At 39.3% G+C, this 27,643-nt stretch overlaps 1 protein-coding gene across 2 annotated transcripts in view; it reads left to right on the forward strand.

The window, feature by feature from the left end:
- PRUNE2 (prune homolog 2 with BCH domain) overlaps positions 1–27,643 on the forward strand; it is a 285,127-nt gene that overhangs the window by 252,878 nt on the left and 4,606 nt on the right. For both annotated transcript variants that reach the window (XM_066367956.1, XM_066367957.1), the window contains 6 exons: positions 6,746–6,848; positions 7,500–7,631; positions 8,978–9,064; positions 15,610–15,708; positions 21,050–21,088; positions 25,224–25,271. In XM_066367956.1, coding sequence (XP_066224053.1) covers positions 6,746–6,848; positions 7,500–7,631; positions 8,978–9,064; positions 15,610–15,708; positions 21,050–21,088; positions 25,224–25,271 — 508 coding nt within the window. The remainder of the gene's footprint in view (positions 1–6,745; positions 6,849–7,499; positions 7,632–8,977; positions 9,065–15,609; positions 15,709–21,049; positions 21,089–25,223; positions 25,272–27,643) is intronic.

The raw sequence follows: 27,643 nt of genomic DNA on the forward strand, positions 1-27,643 counted from the left end.
TCCACAGTGAACATAGATCTTGTTTTGGTGTCTTGCCTTTTGCGCTAAGGAAGTTTTCCCATGCAGGCCAACAGAGAAGTGCTAGCTGTTTGTGCTCTGTGCAACTGCAAGATTGGGAGAGGGGCACAGTTAAAAGAGAGGCATAAATTAACTCCAAAATAAGTCCTTACCAAGTGTCCATATTAGTTGGGAATATCAGTGTGTGAGAGCAGTATGTGAACAAATAATTCAGTCTTCTGCTTTGGTGACCGTGATATGAGCTATTGCCAGAGACCCTATCTATACACATGTAGAAGAATAGGGTTCAAGACCCCTCTATGCCACTAACTAGTCTGTGACCTTGGCACATCATTAACTTCTCTGGGCCTCAGGCACTGTATCAGTCATAAGAGGGTGCCATCCTATGAGCCCATGACCAATATTCCTGCCATCTGCTTAAATTAAAAAGCAAAGAGAGATCTGGATGGTTTGGATCAGCCAACTGTGTGGGGTCACTCTGAGAGCAGAACTGGTTTGTTAAACTTGAAATAAAGAACACATTTAAATGATCAAGGACAGCCACCCCAAAGCATTGTAACAGAGTTTCCTTTTTTTACTTATTTCATTTTAGGAGATTCAGGTAACCTTCTCTGCAGTGTTGCTGGACAAATGACCCAGGAAAGAATGAGGAGAAGAGTTGCTGGCTGGTGTGTGTGTGTGTATGTTTTGGTTGTGACTGTGACATCTTTCGTTCTCTCTCCATTCCATTTGCGGGCCAGCAAACTTGTGTTCGTCCCTTTCATGCCTCTGTGTTCTGTCTCAGGTAAGGTTTGCATCACTGCTTGCGAGGGTCTCAGGACACACCACGTGGGATTGCTCTCGCATCTCAGCACACATGCCTTGAATACACCTCATGGTTATTGAGAAAAGAGTTAAATAAAATACATATTTTTAAAACCCAAATTTCAACCCTGGCAGGTGGTTCAGTGGATAGAGCATTGGGCTAGTGTATGGATGTTTTGGGTTTGATTCCCAGTCAGGGCACACAGGAGAAGCAACCATCTGCATCTCTCCCTCTTCCCCTCCTGCAACCAGTGGCTCAGTTGGTTCGAGCATCACCTCAGGCGCTGAAGATAGCTCATTTGGTCTGAGCATGTCAGCCTCAAGTGCTAAAAATAGCTCAGTCCTCAAGCATTGGCCCCAGATGGGGTGGCTAGGTAGATCCTTGTTGGAGCACCTCACTATCTCCCCTCCTTTCATCTAAAAAAAACAAAAACAAAAGAAAACCCCAAACTTCAAAGTTACTATGCAATTGCTGACAGGCAACTTCAGTTAAATCAAGTGCATATTTAGAATAGAAAGTGGGTCAGCCGACCCCCTTGAGGATATCTGTGAGGGACAAGAGGGGGTAGTCCCACTCCCTTGGGTTATTGTACTTTGTCAGCAGCTGCTATTTGAAGCAGCTCCAAAGCCTGACAGTGAAGGCACCAGGTCTTGATTTAGATGGAAAACTCTCACGAGGAAGTCTTTTCCTTCTGTTTCCATTCTTACTTACATCTGCTCCTCTCCTCCTGTTTTCTTCCTTTCTCTATCCTTCCCTTCCAGCTGTTCCTCTACCCCAAAGTAAAAAAGCCATCTTCATTTATAAATTTTTATCTAAAGAGACATTGCTGACTTAGACAATGGACAGAAGGTGGTAAGTAAATCTATAAGGATTAATTTGGTTAAATAAACTCTAATGAACATGACACAGCATTTCAAGGACAGGCAGCACTGACACAGAGTTGACCTGTCATTTAAGACGATGTCTGAAATACTGTATATAAACCTCAGGCTTTTGCTTTTTAAAAAATTCTTAGAAATTCTTTAGAAATAGAAAAAGAAATCAAAGTAACTGAGCAGTTATGATCTTGAATTTATTCTGGTAGCCAGAGGGCTATATTCAGAAAGGTGCTCTTGAAAAGGATGCTTTCCTATGTGTTTTTTAAGTTGAATTCATTGTGTCTGTTGTCTCTTTTGATGACCTCACCTTTTTCATTGTGTTGGGTCCACATTGCGTACATTGGTGGTGTAGGATTAGTGTGGCCAAGTCACCTTGTTTTCTATGGGTTTCCATTTATTTATAAAGCTTCTTAAATAAAACTGTTCAGAGAAACAAATACTGCTTGTATTAAAATGTATTTTTCTGTCATTTTCCTTTATATCATATTCTAAAAAGAAATTAGTAAATATCAACATATTAGAAAAGATGGAACTAAGGCAAAAAGTCAAGAGGGCAGTTACTAAAATCCTATTTCACAAACATGTGTTGCATAGGATGTATGCTTACATAGGTAGCATTTTCTATGAATACTGTATACAACAACCTCAAATTAGTAATACACACGAACCCATAATTTGATGTATTTTTATCACTCTCTTTCCCCACCTCTTTTGTGGTAGAATCATGTTCTCTCTTTGTAGAGAACATCTTATTAAACTGCTTTTCAAGAGTTAAGCCCATCCAAATCTATATCCAGCCAATAATTTACTGCCGTGTCATCACCAGAGGAGTATTTAAAGTTCAGAAAGAATGAAACCCACTGAGTAGTGAGAGGTCTGCATTGGGCTTGAGGGTGTGTCCTGTTGTCCTACTGAAAGCTTTGAGGAAATCTTTACCTAATGATTCTGAAGACAAGAACTATGTTATCTGACAGAAATTGCAAGTGTTTAGAAGGGGATATAGAAAATGAAAATACAATGCATTTCTTCCATTTTTAAGTCTGGAAGACATATGAGCTTCCATAGGCAAACCTGTGGGGATCGGACCAACAACTGCCATGAATTTCAAAGATGAGAGCTAAGGGAACACAGAGCTTGATTAAAGGAGGGAGCAGAGCTTTCAAAAGTGGATAACATGTCCTAAGATATTTCTGCCTTTTCCTTGCCCCTTGGAGTTTCAACGACCACACTTGTCTGCATCGCCCACTTCTATTTTCTCACTACCATTTGCAAATACCACCTCCACGCCCTCCCCAACCCGTTACCAGGAAGTGTTTCTCAAGTTTTATCAAAAGAATGCAGTGGTACCTTGAGATACGAGTTTAATTCATTCTGTAACCAAGCTCATAAGTCAGTCAACTCATATATTAAACAAATTTCTCCCATTTAAAATAACTGAAATAGATTTAATCCAGCCCTGTGAAACATCCCCAAGCCATCCTAAATTATGAAAAAACCATGTTTTTAATTAAGAAACACGCATGTATACTTTACCAATGCATAACAAAATATATGAAATAAAAGAAAAAAGTGTTACTTAGTACTGTAGTCTTACCTTGGAGACAGACGAGTGCGACTGACGGAGGTGAATGGTGGAGGAGGAGGGAGGAAGGGATGCAGGCACTGTAGACACGTAAACTAAAACTGCACTTTCTTAACACTAAATGTAAACTAAAACTGCATTTCCTTTACTTTAAATAAAACTTAAACTCCTTCTTCTTTACTTAAAGTGAAACCACAAAAACATAATTGTAAAAAAATGCACTTTCTTAACTTTAAACTTAACCTAAACTTAACATTACGTATTTTTCATTTAATCATCACCTGTTTTTACCTTTTTGGCTGCACTTTCGGCACTTTCACTTGCAAGACTTTTGAATAAAAATCTATCCAAAGAGATTTGCTTTTGCCAGCCTTTTAAAATGTTACAGAAATGTGACAAACAAGTGTCATTAAAAAGTGCTGAAGCACAACCAGTTGAAACTTTTTCTGGGTGTTTCTTTTCAATGAAACTTGAAAGCTTCTCCCACATTGCCAGCATGTCTTTAATTTCACTTGGAGAAATCATTTCCTCCGACTCTACCTCCTCCTCACTACTAATCTCTTGCAGAAGTTCTGTATGTTGCATCATCTGTAGCTCCTTCAACTCCTCAGTTGAAAGTTCCTCCTCATGTTTCTTGACAAGCTCATTTATGTCACTCTCATCTACCACCAGACCCATTGACTTTCCGAGGGACACAATCTCCTCCGACGCTTCTACCTCAGTCTTGGTCTCTGGTTCAAATCCTTCGAAGTCCCTGTCTGCAACAACAGCAGGCCATAACTTTTTCCATGCCAAGTTCAAGGTTTTTCTCGTAAACTCTTGCCATGCCAACCAAGTCAATAATGCATAAACATATCATGATGTTGTAGTAATCTCTCCAAAACTCTCAAAGGGTTATAATTGTATTCTCAGTCACCTCAAAGCAGCAGCAGAACAAGTGCTTTGTGTAAAGCTTTTTAAAGTTGGAAATGACCTGCTGATCCATAGGTTGCAACATTAAAGTCGTGTTGGGTGGGAGATAGAGGACTTTCACAAATTTGAACTCATTGAGAATGTCATCTTCAAGACCAGGTGGGTGGGCTGGAGCATTATCAAGGATTAGTAATGTTTTCATTGGGAGTTTATTTTCTTGAAGATATTTCTTCACTGCAGGACCAAAGACTAGATTTACCCATTCAATAAAAAATGTGGAAGACAATTTGACTTTGGGTGATGGGTATGCAATATAATCAAATGTCAAAATAACCTGGAGATGTTTTCTCTGAACATATGTACCCTGATTTATCAATGCCACCCCATTAAAATTAATAATAAAACAAAACAAAAAAACAAACAAACTTCTGTATAACCCATGCCCTAGCATTGGCGTGCCACATAACCTGCAGTTTTTCTTTAAGAATCTTGTGAGTCTTGCCTGACCTGTGGTGGTGCAGTGGATGGGGCATCAACCTGGAAAGCTGAGGTTGCCGGTTCAGGACCCTAGGCTTGCCTGGTCAAGGCACATATGGGAAGCACGGTGACGCTTTCCGTCCCCCCAGTCCTTTCTCTCTTTCCCTCTGCTCTCTTTAAAACAATAAATGAAATCTTTTTAAAAAATGTAAAAAAGAAAAAAAAGAATCTTGTGAGTCTTAAAGGCTTGAGGATTTTCAGAATGATACAGTAGCAGTGGCTTTACTTTACAGTCACCACTAGCAACTGCACACAATGCAAGGGTCAGATGGTCCTTCATGGGTTTATGGCCTGGCAGCTTCTTCTCCTCTGTGGTGATGAAAGTCCTCCAGGGCATTTTTTTCCAAAACAATCCTGTTTCGTGACAGTTGAACACTTGTTGGGGGATGTAGCCTTCCTTTGCGGTAAGCACAGCAAAACGTGCGATGTACTCCTCAGCTGCCTTAACATCAGCACTCGCAGCTTCACCATGCCTCACCACTGAGTGAATGCCAGAACTCTTCTTGAAATTTTCAAACCAGCTGTGACTTGGCAGCCCTCTTAGTGCAGCAGACAGCCCGTCAGTCTCAAACCAGCCGTGACTTGCCTTAAACGTATCTTCTGCTGCCTCTTTTGAGGTTGATGGTTCTTTCTTCTTCAAGTCGCCATAAATAATAGGTGCATTTTGGCATATTACAGTCTCCATCACTGTATCTCCTGCCAGCTCTTTCTCTTTCACCCACACCAGCAGAAGCTTCTCCATTTCTTCATGGATATTTGTTATTAATTGGGACAGAATTATAGTTCCTTTTGCTGGATTGTGCTTTTGATGGTATCCTTTTGTTTAAGGATGGTATAAATTGTAGATGTATTGTGGTCGTACAGCCTTGCCAGTTCAATCACTCGTACACCACTCTCATGTTTTTCTATTATTTCTTGCTTTACTTCTATTGAAATCATTCTCTTCTTCTCACCACTGTCCTTTACACTCACTTTCTTTGGCCCCATGATAGCACACAAAAAAAGTTAGTAAAAAAATGCAAAAGTGATGCAAGAACAAGTACAGTGCATGAGATTCAACTTGATTCTGTGGGTAACACGTGAGAAAGAATGAGATGCTGGCGTTGTGCTGCCGATGCTGGACCCATGCGCCAACTAGTGGCAGCTTCCCGAATCATGACTCGTATCTCAGAATTTCGCTCAGATCTCAAACAAAAATATGGACCAAGTCGCAGCTCATATCTTAAAAATAATTCATATGTTGGTCTGCTCATATCTCAAGGTACCACTGTATATTTTCATAAAACTCCAAGAGAGTCTGGTTTTAACCAGACTGACCCTTCTTGAGCTTGCCCTTTTCTTTAAGAAGCTAGGCTCTGAATTCTGTGCTCAGTTACTGTATGCCTGGCTGGAACTTTCCATGTTTCCCTGCACCATCTATTGAATCTGGAGATTGTGGGGACACTGCTGGCAAGGACGCCAGTCCTCTGAATCAAAACAAAGGTGCCTCACTTGTCTACTCACTGGCCTCTGGTCACTGAAGTGACTGAGTTTGAGATTCGATCGCAGTTCAGCAACTAAGTATTTTCCCTTCAAAGTAAAACTGAAAAGAGCTAAAAATGATTACTCAGAACCTCTTTCTTAGCCATGAAAGGAAAAAAGTATTATATAAATCATCTTTTTTAAAATATATAAATTAAAAACCCATAAATCAGAAAGTGTTGCTCCCATTCTTTGAATATTTAAACATCCATTCATGACTGTATAGCACATATAATAATTCATAATATATGGATACTCTACATATGCAAATATATTCACACTATATATTTAAGACTCTATATATCTTATGTTAACCACTGAAAGATAATTATAAAGATACTAAAATATAGTCTATATAATACTTACTTAAAAGATATATCTATCACATCATTTCCACACGCTTACCAAGACTTTCAGATTTATCCTTTAGGTTAAATATTATCTTGTTAAAGCTTTCATTTGGTTACAAATGTCTTTTTGTTTGTCCCCCAGGATACTATGGGGACGGCCTAAATGCCATCATTGTGTTTGCCGCCTGTTTTCTGCCAGACAGCAGTCGGGCGGATTACCACTATGTCATGGAAAATCTTTTCCTGTGAGTGATACTTCTGAGAAAGTGCTTTGAGTTAATGTCTGTGGGCATGTATGGCAGATAACCATCTTTAATAAAAGGAAATAAATAATGTAGAATATTCTAAGCCTTTGATAAAAGTCAATGAACTCTCTGTCAAGGAACATTGCTCAAGAGACTCAACTCCTTAACCTCACTCTTTTGTCAGTAGAATGGATTGAAAGCAAAACGAACACAGTTTGGCCAGCATTTAAAATTCTGTAACATTTCCTCTGGGTGAAGTGTTTGATGGGTTCCCTAAGAACATGTTCTTAGTCAACTGATGATAACCTGACTTCGTTTATATCTGCCCATATTTAATCTGAGATGCCCTTAGTATAAGATAACATTGTTGACATTTTTGAAAGTCAGGTTTCTAACCCACACATTTTTCTAGTATGCCAGCATTAAAAAAAAAAAAGAAAGAAAGAAAAAAGATAACTATGCCCCTAAATGAAAAATGCTCTCAGAAATTATCTCAGGTAACTGCATTCTTCTCAAGGTGAAGAGGTAATATGCACAACCATTCTTAAATGTCATACACCCTGTCATTAGAGTGTTATGTAATTATGGTGTAGATAAGATGAAGTATTTCATGTAGGAACTGAAAACACTCCTCTTCCTTCCCGTGATCAGATATGTAATAAGTACTTTAGAGTTGATGGTAGCCGAAGATTATATGATTGTGTACTTGAATGGCGCAACTCCAAGACGGAAAATGCCAGGGCTAGGCTGGATGAAGAAGTGCTACCAGATGATTGACAGACGGTAGGTGGGCTCCATTAGTTAATCCCTATTTTGACTTTCTCAATAATTCCCATTTCTAACTCATTAATCTACCAAAAATGCAATTACAGTTTCAAAACATTGAAATTATGCAGAGTTGATAATAAATGATAAAGTGTGAATCCAAGTGTCACTTGGTGCCTCCAATCTGAATAAAGCAAATCCTCCCCAGATTCTGTTAAATGTTGTCATCTCAGACCTGATGACCAAACCTGTTTTAAACTCTGCGTATGTTATTGCTACAGGGAGGTGCAGTTTGAACTGGTAAACCAGTATCCATGATTCTTTACTGGTATCATGTGATCTTGTTGCTAATATTTATGTACACTGGGGCTATTGTGATTTTGGAAAATGTTGTGCTCTTATTTCAGCATTCTCTGTTAATTCATGTTAACCACTAGCACATATACTGCCTTTGGGTGCCCCTTGTTCAAGGTACTTTACTTTTATTCATACTGCTTTCAATAAAACAAAACACATTATTGCCATGTACAGGGAAACTGTCATAATAATCACACAAGTTTATGATGTCTACAATAGGTGTGACATGCACTTAGATGTAACTCCTTACAAAACAGCATAGGAGTACCCTTTTATAGAAACTAAAATTCATTTACTGGTCCAAACATTCATAAACTAGCATTACTAATGCTGAAAAATGTACCTGAAAATCAAGAACATTAAAATAGTAGCTGGAAGGCCAAACAACCACATGATATATGGTTTCTATATTCCTTATATGTAAAAAGACACCAAAGCTTAGAGATCAAATAAATTGTATAAGTCAGTGGTTTTCAACCATTTTTTACTTCAAGACTGGTGAAAATAGGAGAATAATTCTCTGCTAAGGCAGAAGTCACCCTGAGCATGATCAAATTTGACTAAGATCATTGGGTCTGTAATCTTCATACAACATCAGGGTGGTTAACTCTTTGCAGACCAGCACAAAATTTCTGGTGGACAGGCAGTTAAAAAACACTGGTGAAAGTTGCTAGTAAAAGTGTATTCTTTTGAAAATAGTAAAGATAATGCTTATAAAAATGAAAAGCATAAACAGAAATATACCAAAATGGTTATAGATTTATGGTCTCTGAGAATACAACCACTTTTTACTTTTATTCTGAAAATGAGGCTTGATTGTGAAAGTTTCAAATTATATATCAAAAAAACATTATTTTTACTAATTTTGACTAGTCTATACTTTTCCTGCTGATAATAGTAACTTGCCTTGAACTCTTTCTATGTATTCTTATGGGAGGATATGCTTTATGTTTTAATTTCCACTAAAAATGGGTTGTAAGTAACTTATTTTTCTTTTTTCCAAATAGATTGAGAAAGAATTTGAAATCATTCATCATTGTTCATCCATCTTGGTTCATCAGAACAATCCTTGCAGTGACACGACCTTTTATAAGGTATGATTATTATTACAGTAAAGGTAAACACTTTACTAGTAGTTTTTAGTTTTTTTTAATGTATTAATTGACCTATAAAATAAGAATTCATGGCCCTAGCCAGTTGGCTCACTGGTAAAGCATCAACCCAGTGCATGGAAATCCCAGGTTTGATTTCTGGTCAGGGTACACAGGAGAAGTGACCATCTTTTTCTCCCCCCTCCCCCTTTTCCTCTCTTTCTCTTTCTCCTCTCTCTCTCTCTCTCTCTCCCTGCACCTCTCTCTCTCTTCCTCTGCCACAACCATGGCTCAACTGGTTGAAGCACATTGACCCTGGGTGCTGAGGATGGCTCCAGGGAGCCTCTGCCTCAGGTGCTAATAATAGCTTAGTTGTGAGCATGGTCCCAGACAGGCAGAACATCGGCCCCAGACGGGGATCCCAGTCAGGGAGCATGTATGAGTCTGTCTCTCTATCTCCCCTCCTCACTGAAATTGGAAAAAAAAAAAAAAAAAGGAATTCATAAATCAAGAGGGTATTTAGGAAGATGTATTTGCCTCTGCCTTTTCTGGGAAGATACCTTGGACTATCCAGCAAAAGACCCTAATTAGAACTGAGCATTATTTCATAACGACTATCATCCCAATTATTATATAACATGATCTCTACGTTGGTTGCTATAGACATAGACGACGAAGTGATGGGTTTCCGTGTCACATTACAAGAAGGAATAGACAGTACTTTTAAAGTGCTGTATGGTATTTTGTAGGAAATAGAAACGGTAGAGTAACATGATAATAGATGATAAAATAAAACAAGTACAGAAGCAGATGCTGATGCCATGTCTTATCATAATTGATCTGTTTTTGCTGAACAAATATGTAGATCAGCAAAGTTAGGTAAAGAGTCTAGACAGCCACGTAGACAGCATTTTTAGTCTCCTATGAAGATTCTTGGTTTCAACTTAGTTCAGTTCAGTGAATATCCATTCTTTTTGTTGTGCTAGATGATATATAACCTTACATTTTGAGAATGCAAAGATTAGATAAATTAATATAGCAAGACTTGGGACAGTTAAATGAAAGAGACAGAATGTATTTCCTAGAGAACTTTAAAAATATAATAAAGTTTACCTACCATTGGGTATCAGATTAGATAAACTGAAGTTTTTATACCTCAAGGTTATTAATGAATGCCTAAGAAAAATTCAGATAACCTCACTTCTGGATAAAAAAATGAGAGGTTAAGTTTCCCCCACCCCCCATTTTTTATGTAGATTTTACTGTGCCTTCCAGATTCCAGCTTTTTTGCTCAATGTTTACTTGTAATTATTTAGCATTCCCATTTCTACTTTCAACAATGAAGTAGCACAATTCAATTGAATTTTCCTCTGCAAGGTTAAATTGCCTCTGCCAGGCCAAATTGCCTGAAGAACAGCATGAAATATTTAGGGTATACAAAAAGCCATTTATTTTAATAATAGCAGGAAATGCTTTGACAAGGAGTGGAAACCCATATACACTGAAAAGCTTATTAAAAGTTTAATGTGTAAAAAAGTAGACATTAGAATTGATATAAATTTATTGATTTTTTTAATAATTCAGTTTTTATATTTATAAAACAAATGTTTTGTCCTGATAAATAAAAACGTATTTGTTACTGTAAAAATATTTTAAAAAGTTATAATGCAGCATTTATTAAGAGAGTTTTAATATAATAATAATTACTACTACAATAATAAAAATGGTGAATATTGTGGTAAATTATATGTGTTAATGTCTTATATTTATTGAGTGTTTACATGCATTATTTTATTTAATCCTAACAACAGACTTTTGAAAGAAGTGCTATTTATTATTTTTGTTATTTATAAATAAACCCTGAGGATCAGGAAAGTCAAATACAGTGTCCAAATCAGGAGCCAGCAAACACACTCTATGAGTGGTCAAATAGTAAATGTTTAGGTTTTGTGAACCATATTGTCTCAATCACAAGTATCCAACTCTGCCATTGTAAGGCAGAAGCAGCTGTGAAAAATTTTTATGTCACAAAATATTCTTGTTTTGATATTTTTTCAACCATAAAAAATAAAAACATTCTTAGCTCAAGAAGTACAAAAAAACAGCTAACAAGTTGGCTTTGGCCTGTGGGCTGCAGTTTGCCACCCCAGCTCTAAGGTAGAATAGCCAATAAATGAAACTCAGGCTTTGATCCCAATTGTCTGCCTAATTCTAAAGACCATGCACTGTAAGTACTTACACATTGTATTTACAATTTCGTCATGTAAGATGCTCCTTAAATATCTGTAAAGCCAGTAGCCGCGGCCACCAACACAGCCACCTGGCCCATGTAGGTTCACATTTGATTCGAACAGATCGTAATGAAATAACGGAGCCAAGAACTGGTGGGCCATTACCTTTAATCCTAGCTCGTACCCAGCGGGCAAGAAATACACACAGTAGAAAAACATTACCCTTTCCATTCAGGGCTCCCAAAGCCACTGACTTATCTGAGTTTCCTAGAATCAAAGGTTCCTACCTCACCAGCCTTATTCACCTCTGTTCCCCATCTCCTTCTCTCTGCACAAACTCTGCAGAAACTGGCTTCTCCTTCAGCACTTTTCCATCTTGACTGCCTCTCCTCTGTAATGCTGATGGCAGGATCTGAGTGAGAGAGCCCCTGTCTCCCTTATTTATAGTGTAGAAATTAAAGCCTTTAAGCCAGTATACAAAAAAGGAAGTCTCTGATACAAAGCCACTTATCTGAGTCATAAGTGGGATTTCTCATAAGAATACACGACCCCACATCATATAATAGTCAAGGGTGTGAGAAAAAGCTGTTTTGAGAAGATCTTAGTATTAGAAAGATGTTGAAAAGATCTTAGTATTAAAAGGGTGGGAAAGGCTTAGTCTTAAAACTAAGCCTCTGGTTATGAGGACCTTGCCAGCTTACAGCCTGTCTCCCACACCCAATGCAATCTATAAGTGAGCAAACATATACATCATATCTACAAACTTATTTGACTAACAATATCCCTCTTCTGTATCAATTTATGTCAGTGTAACCAACTTTTACACACAGAAGGAGACCACTAAAATATATTATGGGTCAATTTTATAGGTTGTAGGTAACATGTGTTCACTCAACCCTTATCAGGAGGGCTAGGAGTGACTGTATGAACAGGAAGGCAGTTCACAAGGCATAAATTCTGACTCAGGCTCAAAACTGTAAGCAAAAAGCTAAAGGGAAACAACTATGAGAGTGGTACACGGCAAATTCCTTTTTAAAAATGAATAGTTTGTCTGTGCCAAACACTGGATTAGGTGCTGGAGACTGACACATTAAATAGCTCAGTTGCTGTCCTTCAGGAGCACAAAGCACAAAGGCGTGTAAAGCCAGAAGCCACGGCCAGGGCCACTATCACAGCAGCCCGGCCCATGCAGGTTCGCATTGGATTCGGACAGTCGGCAAAGAAACAACGGAGCCAAAAACTGATGGGCTGTCATCTTTAATTCTAGCTTGCACCCGGCGGGCAAGTAAAAATACACACTAGGCTCCAAAACCCAGTCACATTCAGTGCTCACAAAGCCACTGACTTATCCGAGTTTCCTAGAATCAAAGGTTTCTAGCTCACCAGACTTATTCACCTCTGTTCCCCATCTCCTTCCTTATCCCAGATACAAACTCTGTACAAACTGGCATCTCACTCAACACTCCACCATCTTGGCTGCTTCTCCTGGCCTACTCCACGTGGCCTCCTTCTCTGCACTCCTCTGCTCTCTCATGCTAATCTCAGGAACCAAGAGCGCCAGTTCCCGCTTTGTCCCCATTTTATGTTGTAGCTTCACAACCTCTAATCCAATATACAAAATAGGGAAGTCTCCAATACAAAGTCACTTCTCCAAGGCATGATTGGATTGTACCACCCCACATCAAAAAGGGTGGGAAAGGCTTAATCCCAAAACCAAGCCCCAGGTGTTGGGCGGATAAAATGTATTATGCTCACTTTGTTAAAGATGCCATCGCCCAGGTGATATTAATGTGTGTTGGAGGCAGACAGGATCATTGTAGCCTGGGGCTTGGCTTTGGGATTAAGCCTCTCCCACCCATCTTGATGTGGGGTGGTACAATCCAATCATGCCTCAGAGAAGTGACTTTGTATTAGAGACTTCCCTGTTATGTATATTGGATTAAGGGTTTGGATTTCTACACTATAAAATGGGGACGGAACGAGAGTTTGGGCGCTTGGTTCCTGAGGTTAGCATGAGAGAGCGGAGAGAGTAGAGCCAGCAGCTAAAGGAGGCCACGTGGAGGAGGCCAGGAGAAGCAGCCAAGATGGCGGAGTGCTGAGTGAGATGCCAGTTTGTGTAGAGTTTGTATCTGGGATAAGGAAGGAAATGGGGAACTGAGGAGAAGAAGGTTGGTGAGCTAGAAACCTTTGATTCTAGGAAACTCGGATAAGTCAGTGGCTTTGTGAGCACTGAGTGTGACTGGGTTTTGGAGCCCAGTGTGTATTTTTACTTGCCCGCCGGGTGCAAGGTAGGATTAAAGGTTATGGCCCACCAGTTTTTGGCTCCATGGTTTCTTTACCGACTGTCCGAATCCAATGCGAACCTGCATGTGAATGGCCACGATGGAGGCTCCTGGCCTTACACCAGGCTACAAGGATTCTCAACACACATTAATATCACCTGGGCGACGGCCTCACATGGGCAGCGTTAACTTTAACAAAGTGAGCATAATACATTTTATCCGCCCAACAGCAGACAACAAACAATTATACTACAGGGTAGAGTTAAAGCACGATGAAGGTGGTAACTGAGGTCAGGGTGAGTTTTGGGGTAACAGGTGGAGAGTGAAGGCTGAGAGTCTACATCAAGAAAGAGGCTTTCCAACAGAATGAGCCTTTAAGGTGAGTACTGATGAACTAATAGAATTGGCTAGCTAAAACCAGGTGGAGGAAATAGCAGGTCGGCAGGTACAGAAATACCAGGAAGGATAGAACATGGCATGTTTAGAGAACCGTACATCCTAGTGAACGTAAAAGTGGAGATTTCCCCTTGCATGACTACTTCCTCCCTCTCGTCCTACTTCATCTTCCATCAAAACATGAATTTAGCTCAAAACTCTGGAGGAAGCCAGAGGCCCAGTGCAGCGTATCATTGGTAGTCTCTGTTATCAGGAGGGCTGCACGGCACTGTATGGAGAGGAGTGTTGTTCACAAGTCACAGCCAGTGACCCCGGGTCAGAACTGCGAGTAGAATCGGAAGATAGGTTTACAGAGACATGACCTTGGTAAAGCATCTGGCTAGAATGAATAGTAGCTGAACAGAGGAAGTACAGTTGAAATCATCTGAGAAATTTCAATGCTTGATCAAGTTCCCTTTCAAGCGGAATAATACATTTTTAAAATTAGTTTGCAATTACACCAGTAATAGAGAAATGCATTCCTATAAAATAACTAATCATTACAGATAAGACCAAGTTCTTCCTTCTACAATGATCAATTCCTGTTTCTAACTCCCTTCCCCAGAGGCAAATTTCTTTATCAGTTTCAGTGGTCTTTTTTCAAGTTATTTTCTTTTTAACTTCATAACATGTTATTCTATTTCTTTTTTATTGAATTTATTGGGGTACAGGTTTCAAGTGTACAACTCAGAAAATCATCTGCACACTGCATCCGGCAGCCATCGCCCCAAGCACAGTCTCTCTCCTCCCCGTTCCCCAGCCCCTTTGCCCACCCCCACTACCCCCAACCCTCTTCCCCTTGGGCTGTCACCACACTGTGCGTTTAGGTTTTTGATTAATCCTTTTGTCTTCTTTCATCCCATCCCCCAACCTCACTCTCCTCTGACAGCTGTCAGTATGTTGCCAAGTTATTTTCCATGCATTTACACGCATCTAAAATGAAAACATTTTGATGGAAGTGGTTTCTAATTCAAACCCAATCATTGGAACAGTTTTTGAACTTAGTTCAGGTGGAATGAACTCTCCGACTAAAACTTTCCAAAGAAAGTTTTTAAAATACTGAAAATAAAACTAAAACTAAAGATAAAAAGAAGAAAATAAGTTTGCATATACTTTTAAAATATATTAACCTTGGCAGGTTCTGAAATAACTAATGACAAGATTTTTGTTTGTTAAAAACAAACAAGCAAACAAATGCAAACCACCATAAACCAGTGACAATGCAGAATGGCAGGAATCACGGAGGCCGTGTGATGTGTGGTCAAGGGTATGGACTGTGCCATCAGACCGCACAGGTTTAAATCCAGGCTTTGCCACTCACTGACGGTGAGTACTTAACTCTGTGTGTCTCAGTTTCCTTATCTTTAAAAAGATAATAATAATAGTGGCTACTGCACTAGACTATACTAAGAAATAAATGAGTTAATGTATATAAACCACTTAAAACAGTCTCTGGCACATAGTAACTACTCAAATAATATAGACTTTCTTCTAAGGAAAAGTGCTGGGGCAAGGTGAAGTACATTAGGATTTTCAAGTAGAGGCAGCTACATTAAGAGGGATAAAGGAGCAACTAATCATATTTTTATTTTTTTTTTAGTTCAAAATTCAGCAGTAAAATTAAATATGTCAGCAGCTTATCGGAGCTCAGTGGGCTGATCCCAATGGACTGCATCCAGATTCCAGAGAGTATTATCAAGTAAGTCTTGATGGTTTTGAAGTTTTGGTAAGAAATATTGCATGTTTAGAAAAAGATATTGGACAGTAACTCATTTCTTAAATAGTGGAGAAATGTCATTATCTTATGTTTAAAACAAATATTAGGCCCTAGCTGGTTGGCTAGTGGTAGAGTGTTGGCCCAGTGTGTGGAAGTACTAGGTTCAATTCCCAGTTAGGGTACACAGAAGTGACCATCTATTTCTCCACCCCTCCCACTCCCCCTTCTCTCTCTCCTCACCTCCTGCAGCCATAGCTCAAATAGTTTGAGCAAGTTGAGCCTGGGTGCCGAGGATGGCTCCATGGCTTCACCTCAGGTGCTGAAATAGCTCAGTTGCTGAGCAATGGAGCAGCAGCCCCAGATGGGCAGAGCATAGCCCTGTAGGGGGCTTGTCAAGTAGATCCCAGTTGGGGCACATGCTGGAGTCTGTCTCTGCCTCCCTACCTCCCGCCTCTCACTTAATAAAAAATATATCTATATTAAATATTCTCCAATAAATAACATACATTTTTATTAGAACCCAAGATCACTGTGTTGTTCTTTTAGATCCTCTTTCACATAACCTTCTCTTGGAATTATTGATTATTGCTCATTTTCACTTTGAATTTTACTACCGTATTGGTGACAGCATAAATTTACATTAACCAGCACATCTGTGATTTGTGTCTCCCACTCCACGCAGCCACAATAGAGTTGTGAGCTGTAAAGCCAGTAGCCATGGCCACCATCACAGCCGCCTGGCCCATGCAGATTCGCATTAGATTCTGACAGATGGTAATGAAACAATGGAGCCAAGAACTGGTGGGCCATTACCTTTAATCCTAGCTTGCACCCAGCGGGCAAGTAAAAACACACACTGGGCTCCAAAACCCACTCATTCAGTGCTCACAAAGCTACTGACTTATCCGAGTCTCCTAGAATCAAAGGTTTCTACCTCACCAGCCTTATTCACCTGTTCCCCATCTCCTTCTCTCTGCACGAACTGGCTTCTTCAGCATTCCTCCATCTTGGCTGCCTCTCCTTTCCTCCACGTGACCTTACTCTGTTCTCCTCTCTAATGCTAATCTCAGGAACAGAGAGAGAGAGCAAGCTCCAGGTCTGTCCCACTTTATAGTGTAGATTCAAAACCTTTAATCCAATATACAAACAAGGAAGTCTCTGATACAAAGTCACTTATCTGAGGCATAATGGGATTCCTCATGAGAGTGCACCACCCTACATCAAAAAGGGTGGGAAAAGCTTAGTCCTAAAAACAAGCGCCAGGCTACAAGGATCCTGCCTGCCCACAGCCCACCCCCAATACATATTAATATATAATCACACCCATTTCAAGCAAGAAGGGCAACTAATATCACCTGGGCGATGGGCTTCCATGTGGGCAGCACCATCTTTAACAAAGTGAGCATAATATATTTTATCTGCCCAACATGAACATTGCTTGGATTTCTTTATTGCCTTGTATAAAGTTATTTGTCCGCAAGACCCTAGAAAAAGAGGAAAAAATTACCCTTTCTCTATTTTCTTCTGAATCCTTTTTCTTCACAGTTTCCTTTGCGTGAAAAATAAGGCAGAGTGGTGAGTGGCGCAATTAGAAATGTTTCCTTACTCAGCACAGGGTAAGGCACCAGCAGTGATGCTGAAGGTCACTGGATTATGCTCCAAAAATAAGAGGACAAATTAACTAAACAATTACTTGGAGCTGAAATTAAAAATAGGGATGCAGGAAACTGAACGCTACTGTTTGTTTCATTGTTGCAAAGAACCATTGCTTTCTGTGGATCATGTTTTTCTTTCACTGTTTCTGATTCCCTACTTTGTTATTTGAATAGAATTAAGGGTAAGGTATCCATCAGCAGAAAGAAAGCACACAAGGATGCTCCCTTTTCCTCCAGAAGATGGGGAAAAAAATGTACCTTCCAAGCTGTGCATCTTCCCCAAAAAAGAGTCCTCATTTAAAAGGGGGAGGGTATAGAAACTGGAAGGAAAGGATTTTCATTTGCTGTGCATCTGTGCTCTGGGGAGCTTGGAAATGCTCTCTTTGTATCATTTACAGATAGAGGAAGATAACTCAGTAAAGAGAAATTACTTATGTACAGGACAACTAGGAACAAGGAAACATAAAACTATAATTCAATCTATGTCAGCCTGGCCCCCATGCTCTTTTCTAGTAGTTTCCTTTGCTATCTTTAGTGTATCCATCTAAAGTCAAAGCTCAGAAGTAGATGTATTTGACTTTCCTGCATCCAAATATTAGGCACGAACCCAGAACACTGATTGAGCTTAGAAGGGCTAGTTGGCTCAGCTGAATTAAGCAGAGTGTTCACATGGTCCTGGCAATGGCTTTAATCCTCTTTAGCTTCTTAGGGTTCCCACAACCAGAACTCCTCACAGCTCTGTCCTGCTGCTTCAAAAAGCTACACCCCATCTCAAAAATCTACTCCTACCCTTTAAATAAAAAATGTACTGGAGCATCCACCTCCAATAGTACTGTCTCCTTTTGCAAAAGATGACAAGGGCATTCTCATTTCAAGTGGAAATAAGCATTATCCATACTCTAGGTCCGGGATGGTGAACCTTTTTATAAAAACCGCCCACTTTGGCCCTGGCCGGTTGGCTCAGCGGTAGAGCGTCGGCCTGGCGTGCGGGGCACCCGGGTTCGATTCCCGGCCAGGGCACATAGGAGAAGCGCCCATTTGCTTCTCCACCCCCCCCCTTCCTCTCTGTCTCTCTCTTCCCCTCCCGCAGCCAAGGCTCCATTGGAGCAAAGATGGCTCGGGCGCTGGGGATGGCTCCTTGGCCTCTGCCCCAGGCGCTAGAGTGGCTCTGGTCGCGGCAGAGCGACGCCCCAGAGGGGTAGAGCATCGCCCCCTGGTGGGCAGAGCGGGATCCCGGTCGGGCGCATGCGGGAGTCTGTCTGACTGTCCTCCCCCTGTTTCCAGCTTCAGAAAAATACAAAACAAAACAAAAAACAAAACAAAACAAAACAAAAAAACCACCCACTTTTGCAGTGCTGGTCAACCTGGTCCCTCCTGCCCACTAATGGGCGTTCCAGCTTTCATGGTGGGCCAATTGTAGCGCCCTTTGGTTGCGCCTTTGGTTTCCCACTGTGAAAGCTGGAACCCCACTAGTGGGCGGGAGGGACCAGGTTGACCAGCACTGCAAAAGTGGGCGGCTTTTATAAAAAGGTTGCCATCACGGCTCTAGGTCGAGAAGGCAATGCTTCTATGGTGTGGCTGTTCAGAAAAGAGAATGAAGCTTTAGAAGCTTAGCATTAAATTTGAACCTTCCTGCCTGCCTCGCAATGTCTCCGAGACTTCAGGCAGCTTATTAAAATGTTCTGAGTCACAGCTTCAACCTCAGTATACTGTACTGGAGAAGTAAGGCACAGTTCATGGAATGGTCCTGAGCAATGAATGAAAACCAAGTATGGAGAGCATGCAGAAAGCTTCCTGGCACAGAGTTGGCAATACAGAATGTTATTTATTATAATCATGTTGCTTTTAGAGATTCACTATCATATGAGAAAGTTTGATTTAAATGTTGAGTGTGCCCAGGGCATTTTTCATTCATTTATACACATAAGTTTTCAAGGGCTCCATTAAAAAGTTACTTCAGGAGGAAGGGTTCCATATGGAAAGATTTTCTTCTGAAGGAAGAAATGTACAACCATGCTTGTCCTCCTCACGTATCCTTGTTATTTCCTGTCTTCCGTCCTCCATCTCCTCCAGTTGTCCTTTCTGCCAGTTTTGTTACTGACCCTCATTGCCTCATTTTCATGTTATGCCATTTTTCAAATTGATACAAGCCACAGCTCCTTCCTATTTCTGCATAACATTCAGAGGTCTGATCTCAGCCAATCCAAACACCAGTATTCAACTGGGATGGAGCCTGTCATCAAAGGGCTTAAATGAAAGAAAAAGTTGACCAATCTGAAATCAGATTTATAGCCCATTGATTATAGTAAATTCTTGTTATTTGCTGTGGTTACGTTCTAGAACACCAGATGGTGGACACTAAACTGTTATTCCTAGGGAAAATATAGAAGTAGGTTTCTTCAAGCCTCTGGTCATAACATTTTCATCAACCAATTATTATATAGCCTTTTTAAATGTGTTTCTGTTTAAAGATACCTTATTTGATATATATTGTTGATTCATTATTATTGAACTTATGACCAACAACACTATAAATTGTGCTTAAACAAAGTTTCTCTAATATGTATATTCTCCATGAGGGACATTGCAGCCTTCTTGTGCTTGGGATTGCTATACAACATTTTCCCACTATATTTGGGCATTATTTTAAGTGGCAAAATACCAAAAATAAGCAAAAAAAAAAAGTCAATAGACATCAAAAAGGACAACTTCTTTACAGCATGAGAGCTGAAACAAGAAGGCAAAGCCTCAACTTGTTCTTCATCGTCTGGGAAAGTGCACGTCAAGTGACTCAGATTTTTTGTCACTCTGTGAATGTCCGCTAGTAATCATGAAAGTGTTGATTTGGAGGTTACAAATAAAGTTAAGCAAGTAGGTGAATTTGTGAACAGAATCTGCAGATAATGAGGACTGGCTGTACATAATTAGAAATTCTAAACCATTGATTTTATCTAACAAAAATAAAATTTCTCCCAAGAGGCAATTTGATTATTATTTAGGTAGGCTTTTCCTGTCATGTTCTGACTTCTTTATGACATTTACCTGTCATCTTTTTCCATCTGTTGGCTCGTTTTCCTCACTGCATTCATTTTTTATCTCGTAAGGTACGATGAAGAGAGATCTTATAAGAGAAGTGTGAGGTAAAATCTCCTGATCTATGATTCGTGCTGGACCCTCTGTGTGTGTGCACCAGTGTCTTAGCCGTGGGTGACCTCAACACGCTACCAGAGCGAGAGATCGTTCTATCAGTCCCTTGTGTATTCCATCCCCGGTCTTCGTCTTGTGTGCAAAGCTGTTGAGGTCAACCTAATTTGCAACTGAAACCTACTAAACCAGATCCATCCCTGACTTGGCCCAGGCTGCAAGCTAACTACAACTGAACCCAACAGACTGATGTGGATGTTTTCAGCTTTATTTAGACAGCATGTTTCAGGTCTCCTTGCAACCTTTATATCCACCTTTATGAAGGAATTTGCAAAGCACACATATGTACACACTGAATGGGAGGAGATGACGCCATATTTTCTTGGAGCGTCTCTCAGTGCTGCAGAGGACGGGTTTTAATAACACGTACACTCCACTTATGTTTGGCTCTGCTTTGCTGGGTGACTGTCTCATGCTCTGCTTGCTTTTTTTTTTTTCTACACTGTTAATTTTTGCTCATGCAGACTGGATGAAGAACTGAGAGAAGCATCAGAAGCAGCTAAGTAAGACTTGGTTTTCATTCAGCAGCTGGTGTGATGTTGGCTTGCATTTCCAGGAATGAGTTGGGAGAGCTTGCATGCCTGGTGTTGTATTTTTGCATCTGATAATAATGCTATACTTTGAAAGTTCCTTTGTCTCATGATAGATGCAATTTTAGTTATTTATACTATGGTCTATTTCCCTTGTGACTTTGGTTATCTTAAAGAATGCATTTGTTACTGTTAATTTTTTAAATATACATGCCGTTTTATATACCCTAGCAAAAGAACACATCACAAGTATGTATACATACCTACACACAGTATGTGTATGTAACACATATAACGATCCTCTGGATATTATATTGAGGCAACAAAACCTCACTAATTTGCACTATTGGAGAGGAATGATGGCAGGTAGAAATTTAGAATATTTTTATAGAACCACTTTAATGACTTTTCAATGTATTTTTTAAATACCTTATTAAATGACTTGGAAATACTGCTTAACTAACAACTTCTGAGTTTATTTAGATAAATAGGGGGAAAAATCATTGCTCACTGTTCAAGTATAATTTTCAAAATGGCAAAATCATAACCTTAATATAAATACAAATATAAAATGAATTCATGCCAATGATTTTATTCAACTAATTACTTAATGGAGGAACCAATAAGATGTTAAAAAGAGTTTAAAAGCAGTTGTGAAGCTAAATATCAATAGGCAATTTATAAAGGACTGTTAGGATAAGATTGTTGGTGTAGGTACAAAATTGAATTCTGCAGGGCAATAAACAACTTTAGGATTATCTTTGTGCTAGACAAAAATTATTTGCATTGCTGCACAACAAAAATCTAAATGTTAAGCTTTGACCCTACAGCATTGTAAAGCAGCCCGATCAGAACAGTCAGCTCAGCACCTCATTGAAAAAACATTCAATAATTTCCAATTTTTATTTCCAAATTACAAATAATTTTTCCAACACTGTATGTTAACAGGAGACAAGTATTACTTGAAATGTTTGCTGTATTGAGTTTTTTCTCCATTTTAATGGTTGCTTTCACTGTTAATTTTTATAACCAATTCCCATTTTATTTTATTTTTTTATTTTTTTTTTATTTATTTTTTTTTCCCATTTTAATAGATATTGCAAAAGCAAAGAGTCTGGTAAACAGCTACAAGTTCTGAACACATGAGATTTTAATTACTGAAGTTTTTCTGCGGCGGTGTAAATGCCAACTCCTCATAAAAACATATCACTTTTATATTTTTTGCTATAGCCCATTTTTATTGCAGGTAATCTGTAGAATTATTTGCCTATGGTGTGGAGCTCTTGAGTTAAAAATTTAAGGAAAGGCTTTAGAAAGTTTAGCATTAGGGTGGTTTACTGCTACAATATTCCTATCCTCTTTGTTTTCCGTTAAGATAGCTGAAACTCAGTTAGATTAACAATGTTCAAAATTCTATAAATTTTGATCCTAACAAAATCTTCTTAGTCTCTAACTCAAATGTTAAAAACAAGAAGTTGTGGAAGGAGGCTGTTAGGAATCAAGGAACCGAACGTCGCTATAATGTACTCCTTTAGCATTCATCTGTACTCACATTGCATTATGTCATGAGATACCCCAGAGAGAAACAGCAACGAGTTTCTCATAAGATTTTTTTTTTTAACGATAGCATGTTCATGAAATTAGAAAGTTGTTTTCAAGACAAAAAAAATGGGGCTATGGGGGTGACATCAATAATTTCCCATCTAAGTCCATTAGAAAATAATATTGCCATGTTTTTTTCCATAGGACCTTCAATCTTGCCTCCTTCAATCTTGCCTCCTTCAAATAGGAGTTGATGCTTCTCCTCTCTCTCCCTTCCTGTCTGTCTCTGTCTCTCTCTCCCTCTCTCTCTCTTTCTGTATGTGTCTTTCTCACACAATAATAATAATAATAATAATAATTTAATTAAAAAACCACAGTATCTGGGGCCTCACCCACAAAGTTTCTGATTTAGCAGGCCTAAGAATCTGTATTTCTAACAAGTTCCCAGTGGCGCTGGTGCTCCTGCTCTGAGGACCATGCTTTGATCATCACCTCCTTGAAGTAATTGACTGAATGAAATGATTAGCTGTGTCCTAGGGATCTATGCTCTCACTTTGGATTTAGTGGCTACGCCACCTGTCTCAATTCACCTTCAATTGACCCTCCTTCTTTTGATGGTGAACATTACTTGTTTGAAGAATTGAAATATATTTGCACATTTGAAAATGTGTAAAGAGAAAGAATTTTTGTTAGTTAACCTGCAGGTGATTGAAATGTCTCAGTATCTTACCATTTTGTCATATTAACTACATTTTCTTAACAACTTTGCAGCCTTTAAGGTGGCCCCCTAACCCTTGGACAGACTGTATATGATAATTTGGGGTTCAGAAAACATGATCACTGCAGATCTGTGGTTAGAGTGTAGGAGCCAGCTAACCCAGGTTCTTCCTAGTAAGTGGTAGATGCATCCTGACTTTCTACATGATACTCATTAGAAAGCTTCAGGCTGGTTCTAACCAAAGGCTAACATACAGCCTGCAGGGAACCAAGTCAACCTGTCTATTGTTTGGCTTTAGTTCCACCAGTGTTTTCAAGCATTCACCCTCTTTCCCACATAAACACTGTCACACCACCACCACCACCACCCTCAGTGGCTTTCGGAAGGAGATTTCCTCACCCTGCCTGATTACTTCTTTAAAGCTTTAATATACAGAAAAGAAAACACTTTTGAAGGTTAAACAGCTTCTAGGGAGTCATTTTTATGTTGAGTATGGTGAAGAATCCGTCTGCTGCCTTTGGAGTAACAGTGTTGAATGGATGGCAAATTGCTATTTTCTTTGGAAGGACTATGCAGAGTTGCAAAGCAGAAAAGCTAGGGTTGGAAGATTGCCCTTTCTTGATTCCAGTCTAGCTTTGCTAGGTTTTTCTAACACACTGTCAACACTTGCCTGACTGTCCTTGTTCATGAGAGTTGCTAAATAGATTTCACAAAAATACCAGATCTCCAGAGAGAAGGAGAGGATACAGTGGGGGAAAGCCCTCTGCCCTTCCAGGAAAAGATAGCCTTCTGCCATTTTTTTTAAAAAAATACCTAACATGTGATGGGCACAGAACACAACCAATAGTTCAAATGCTATAGAAACGTTAACCTGAAACCTACAAACTCTTATTGATCAATGTTGTCCCATTAAATTTAATTTCTAAATAAAAAGAAATAAATAAAAATGCCTAACGTTAATAATTATACCTCTTTTGTGCAGATAGATATAGAAGCTTATGAAATTTCATTATAAAAGGAACTCTTGCATACAAAAAGGATCACAAAATCCCTTTAACTTGTTTGTTTGCAAATAATAAAAGATTTAACAGAGAAGAAAAAGTATACATATTAATTAGAAATTAATAGAAAGTTCATTCAAAATTTTCTAACAGAGGAATCTCACTAATATGGAATATCAAAAGCAGCCAATATTACACCAAAAAAGCAGAAACATTCATCCACCGTAACTTTTATTTCCTGATTGTTTATGGTTACATTTGTCTTTCTGGACACATTCAGTTCTGGTTCTTGTTAGAATTTATTTGTATTACCTGAACGTAACTCAGCTGTATGGCAGAAAGTGTCCTATTATTTTTCTGTGACAACGACAAGGAAAACTGAAGTGGCATTTTTCCTTTCAGTGTCTTGGAAAAATCTTCGTTCTAGTGCAAACTGAAAGTTAACTGTGTTTATATGTAAATGAAATTAGGCTGCTTGGCAGGGGCTGTTCTTTGTATATAAAATGGTATACTATTTGGGTTGTAAATAAAAATTAGTGATATATTTCCAGAATAAGATAGAGTGAAATAAAATCAGGGGGAAAATGACAAGGACAGAAGAACCTACTGGAGGTGTTTAGAGTTTTTTGTCTTCCCTTTCTGTTTCTCAAGGATAGGCGATTACTACATTTCAAAACTGATGATAAAAGAATCACAGCTTAATCTCATCATTGGCTCAGATGTAGATTTGTTCAATATTAGCAATGGGACTGCATTAAACGGTTTTAAATGCCCAAACCTATTGTGCTTACAAAGTGGTCATAGTGGAGAAAATGTTTACTGCTTTCTGTTTTTTCCTTGCACTCAGAACTAGCTGCCTCTACAATGATCCAGAGCTGTCTTCTACAGAGAAGGAGTAAGAATTCACCATCAATAACAGCCTTGTGGTTACTTGCAGTATTGTGTGGCTGGGCTTTGAAAGAAACAGATATATTGAGGATTGGGTAAACCTCGTTCAGATGTTCAGCTTTCATGTTCTCTGTTCCAGAAAATAGAAAAGTGAACTGTGCCAGCTTAACACTCATTGATCACCATTAGATTCCTTACAGACAGCCTGTGTTTATACTTAACATTCGATTTTTCTAATCCAAATATTAGGAGAAAATTAATATAGAGCCACATATAAGAGCATTTGGGCAAGAGGAATACAAGTCTGCTTTCTGAATTGGCATCATCTCTTTTAATTAGTGAAATTGGGGACTTCCATTTGAACTTAATATTTAGATGGATGGGAGAGAATTTTTTTTTTTATTTTGAAAATCCAAGAGGCAGTTGAGTCTGGATGGGGCTGGGGGGATGATCTAGGCCCCCATCCTGCGAGAGTGAGAAATTAACCACGTACTGAGTTCTTACCACATGTCAGGCTCAGTAAAAAGCTTCACACATACTATCTGATTTTTATCCTCAGAATAAGCCTATGAAGTACATTTTACATGTATGGAAAAAGCAGTACAGAGATGATCTAACCAGCCCAGTTTTTATAGTTGTAAAAATGTCCCAGAGCCGGGATTACAATCTGAAGTGCTCTTCCAGTGGCCACAGTTTTGAAATCAGAGGGTGGTGGTCTTAATGTTGGAGTGGGGTGCAATCTCTAATCTAACCAAAGACAAGGAAGGACAAGATGAGGTGCTTAAGAAAACAGTTAATTATTGGCCAAGTGATTTCAGGGAATAAACTATGGTCACCAATGTGTTTTCAGAGGGAACCTGGCCATCCAGTTAGTGGCTCCTAATCTGGGTTGTGTTGTGGAGAATTTAACATTGTTCTTCTTTCTAAGAATCCAGAAGGAGAAGCAAACATCAGATTTAAGTGTGTCAGCTATTGTCACGTTTTGTTCTTTGGGCCTCCTTTCCCTTCAGGTCACAAGGGAAGTTGGAAAATCACAGTGCAATATCTCTGCAGTTGCTATTGGTGACTTTACAGTTTAAGGAAGTTTATACACAAAAACTCCAGAGAAAAAATCCCAACTGGAAAGCACACAAAAAACAAAAGCTGTCAGGAGACTATTTTTCTGAAGGTTACACTTGTCCTACCTCTTTGAAATGAAGACAATGGCTTCATGCAAGTTTCCACATGGAAATTCTGCAAAGCAAAAACATATCAGTTCCTTTTGTCTACTGTAATTCTTTGTGCAAAACTTTCCTTTCTCTGCAAAACAGCACCCCCTAGAGCAGAGTCCTGCCCTCATAGTTAATGAGCTGTGTGGACCTAATGTCAATCACTGGCCTATGGCTGCTACATTTGCGGGCTTACCCACTCCTTTGTCTACCTTGTCTGTTTTGTTGCTCCTTTGTAGAGAAGCCCCTTTAAGTTGGGGAGAGAACAAAGCATTGCTTCTTGTTTGGGTGTTTGGCTTTGTTCCAGGGCTGGGCATGGGGGAGGAAGGAATGCTGCAAATCGTTGTTTCCGCTTCTCAGAACATATTCTTCTCCATACTTCCCTTTTCTTCAGCTCTCTTTGCCCAAGCCTTTACCAGGCACATGATCCCCGTGCAGACGACAATATCCGGAGTGAGGGGCAGATGACAATTTCTGGGATGAGGGACCAGGAGGGCTAAGAATCTTTCCTGACTTCCAGCCCTAGATTTCTGGCTTCCTTCAGTATCAGAATAAGAGGCTTTGTTTCCTCCTGGTTCCTGTGTGGAAACATTTTACACCTTCTAGTATTGCATGGATAAAGGCTCTTCCAAGGAGCTTGGTCGGGCTACGTATAAAATGAAATGTGTTCTGATTGTGTAGTGGCCTCTCATTTTCCTCAGAAAGAGAAGAGAAGGTTACTAGTGTCTTCCCCCTCTTCCTACCTAAAACACAGAGTTTTATTCATTATTAAACAATATCGCCAGACATGTTGTAAGGAACCTCATTTAACACATTAGAAGCCAAAATGGCCTATAATAACATTATCATTAGGTTGCTAGTCTCTCTGGAAAGTTGGTTATAGAAAACTCAGCCCCTTTGCCAAATGTGGGGAATACTCCTTTCATGTTTCAATTCTGATACAAAGTACTTTCTCTTCTTTTCTAAAAAGCATAAGGTTTCTCAAAATGGCCCTAGCTGCTCGCCTCCTTCCCTTGCAGGCTTGAATTTTATTTATTCAGATGTGTCATGAAGCTTGCCACATGGCATACTCTGGTTTCTCTTCAGATATAAACTTTTGCCTTTTAAAACTTGCAAAATGCCTTTTTACATTTTTACATTCAAATAAGCATATCTGATCCAGGGGACGTGG

Source organism: Saccopteryx leptura, chromosome 2, assembly GCF_036850995.1.
Source record: "Saccopteryx leptura isolate mSacLep1 chromosome 2, mSacLep1_pri_phased_curated, whole genome shotgun sequence".
Lineage (NCBI taxonomy): Eukaryota > Metazoa > Chordata > Mammalia > Chiroptera > Emballonuridae > Saccopteryx > Saccopteryx leptura.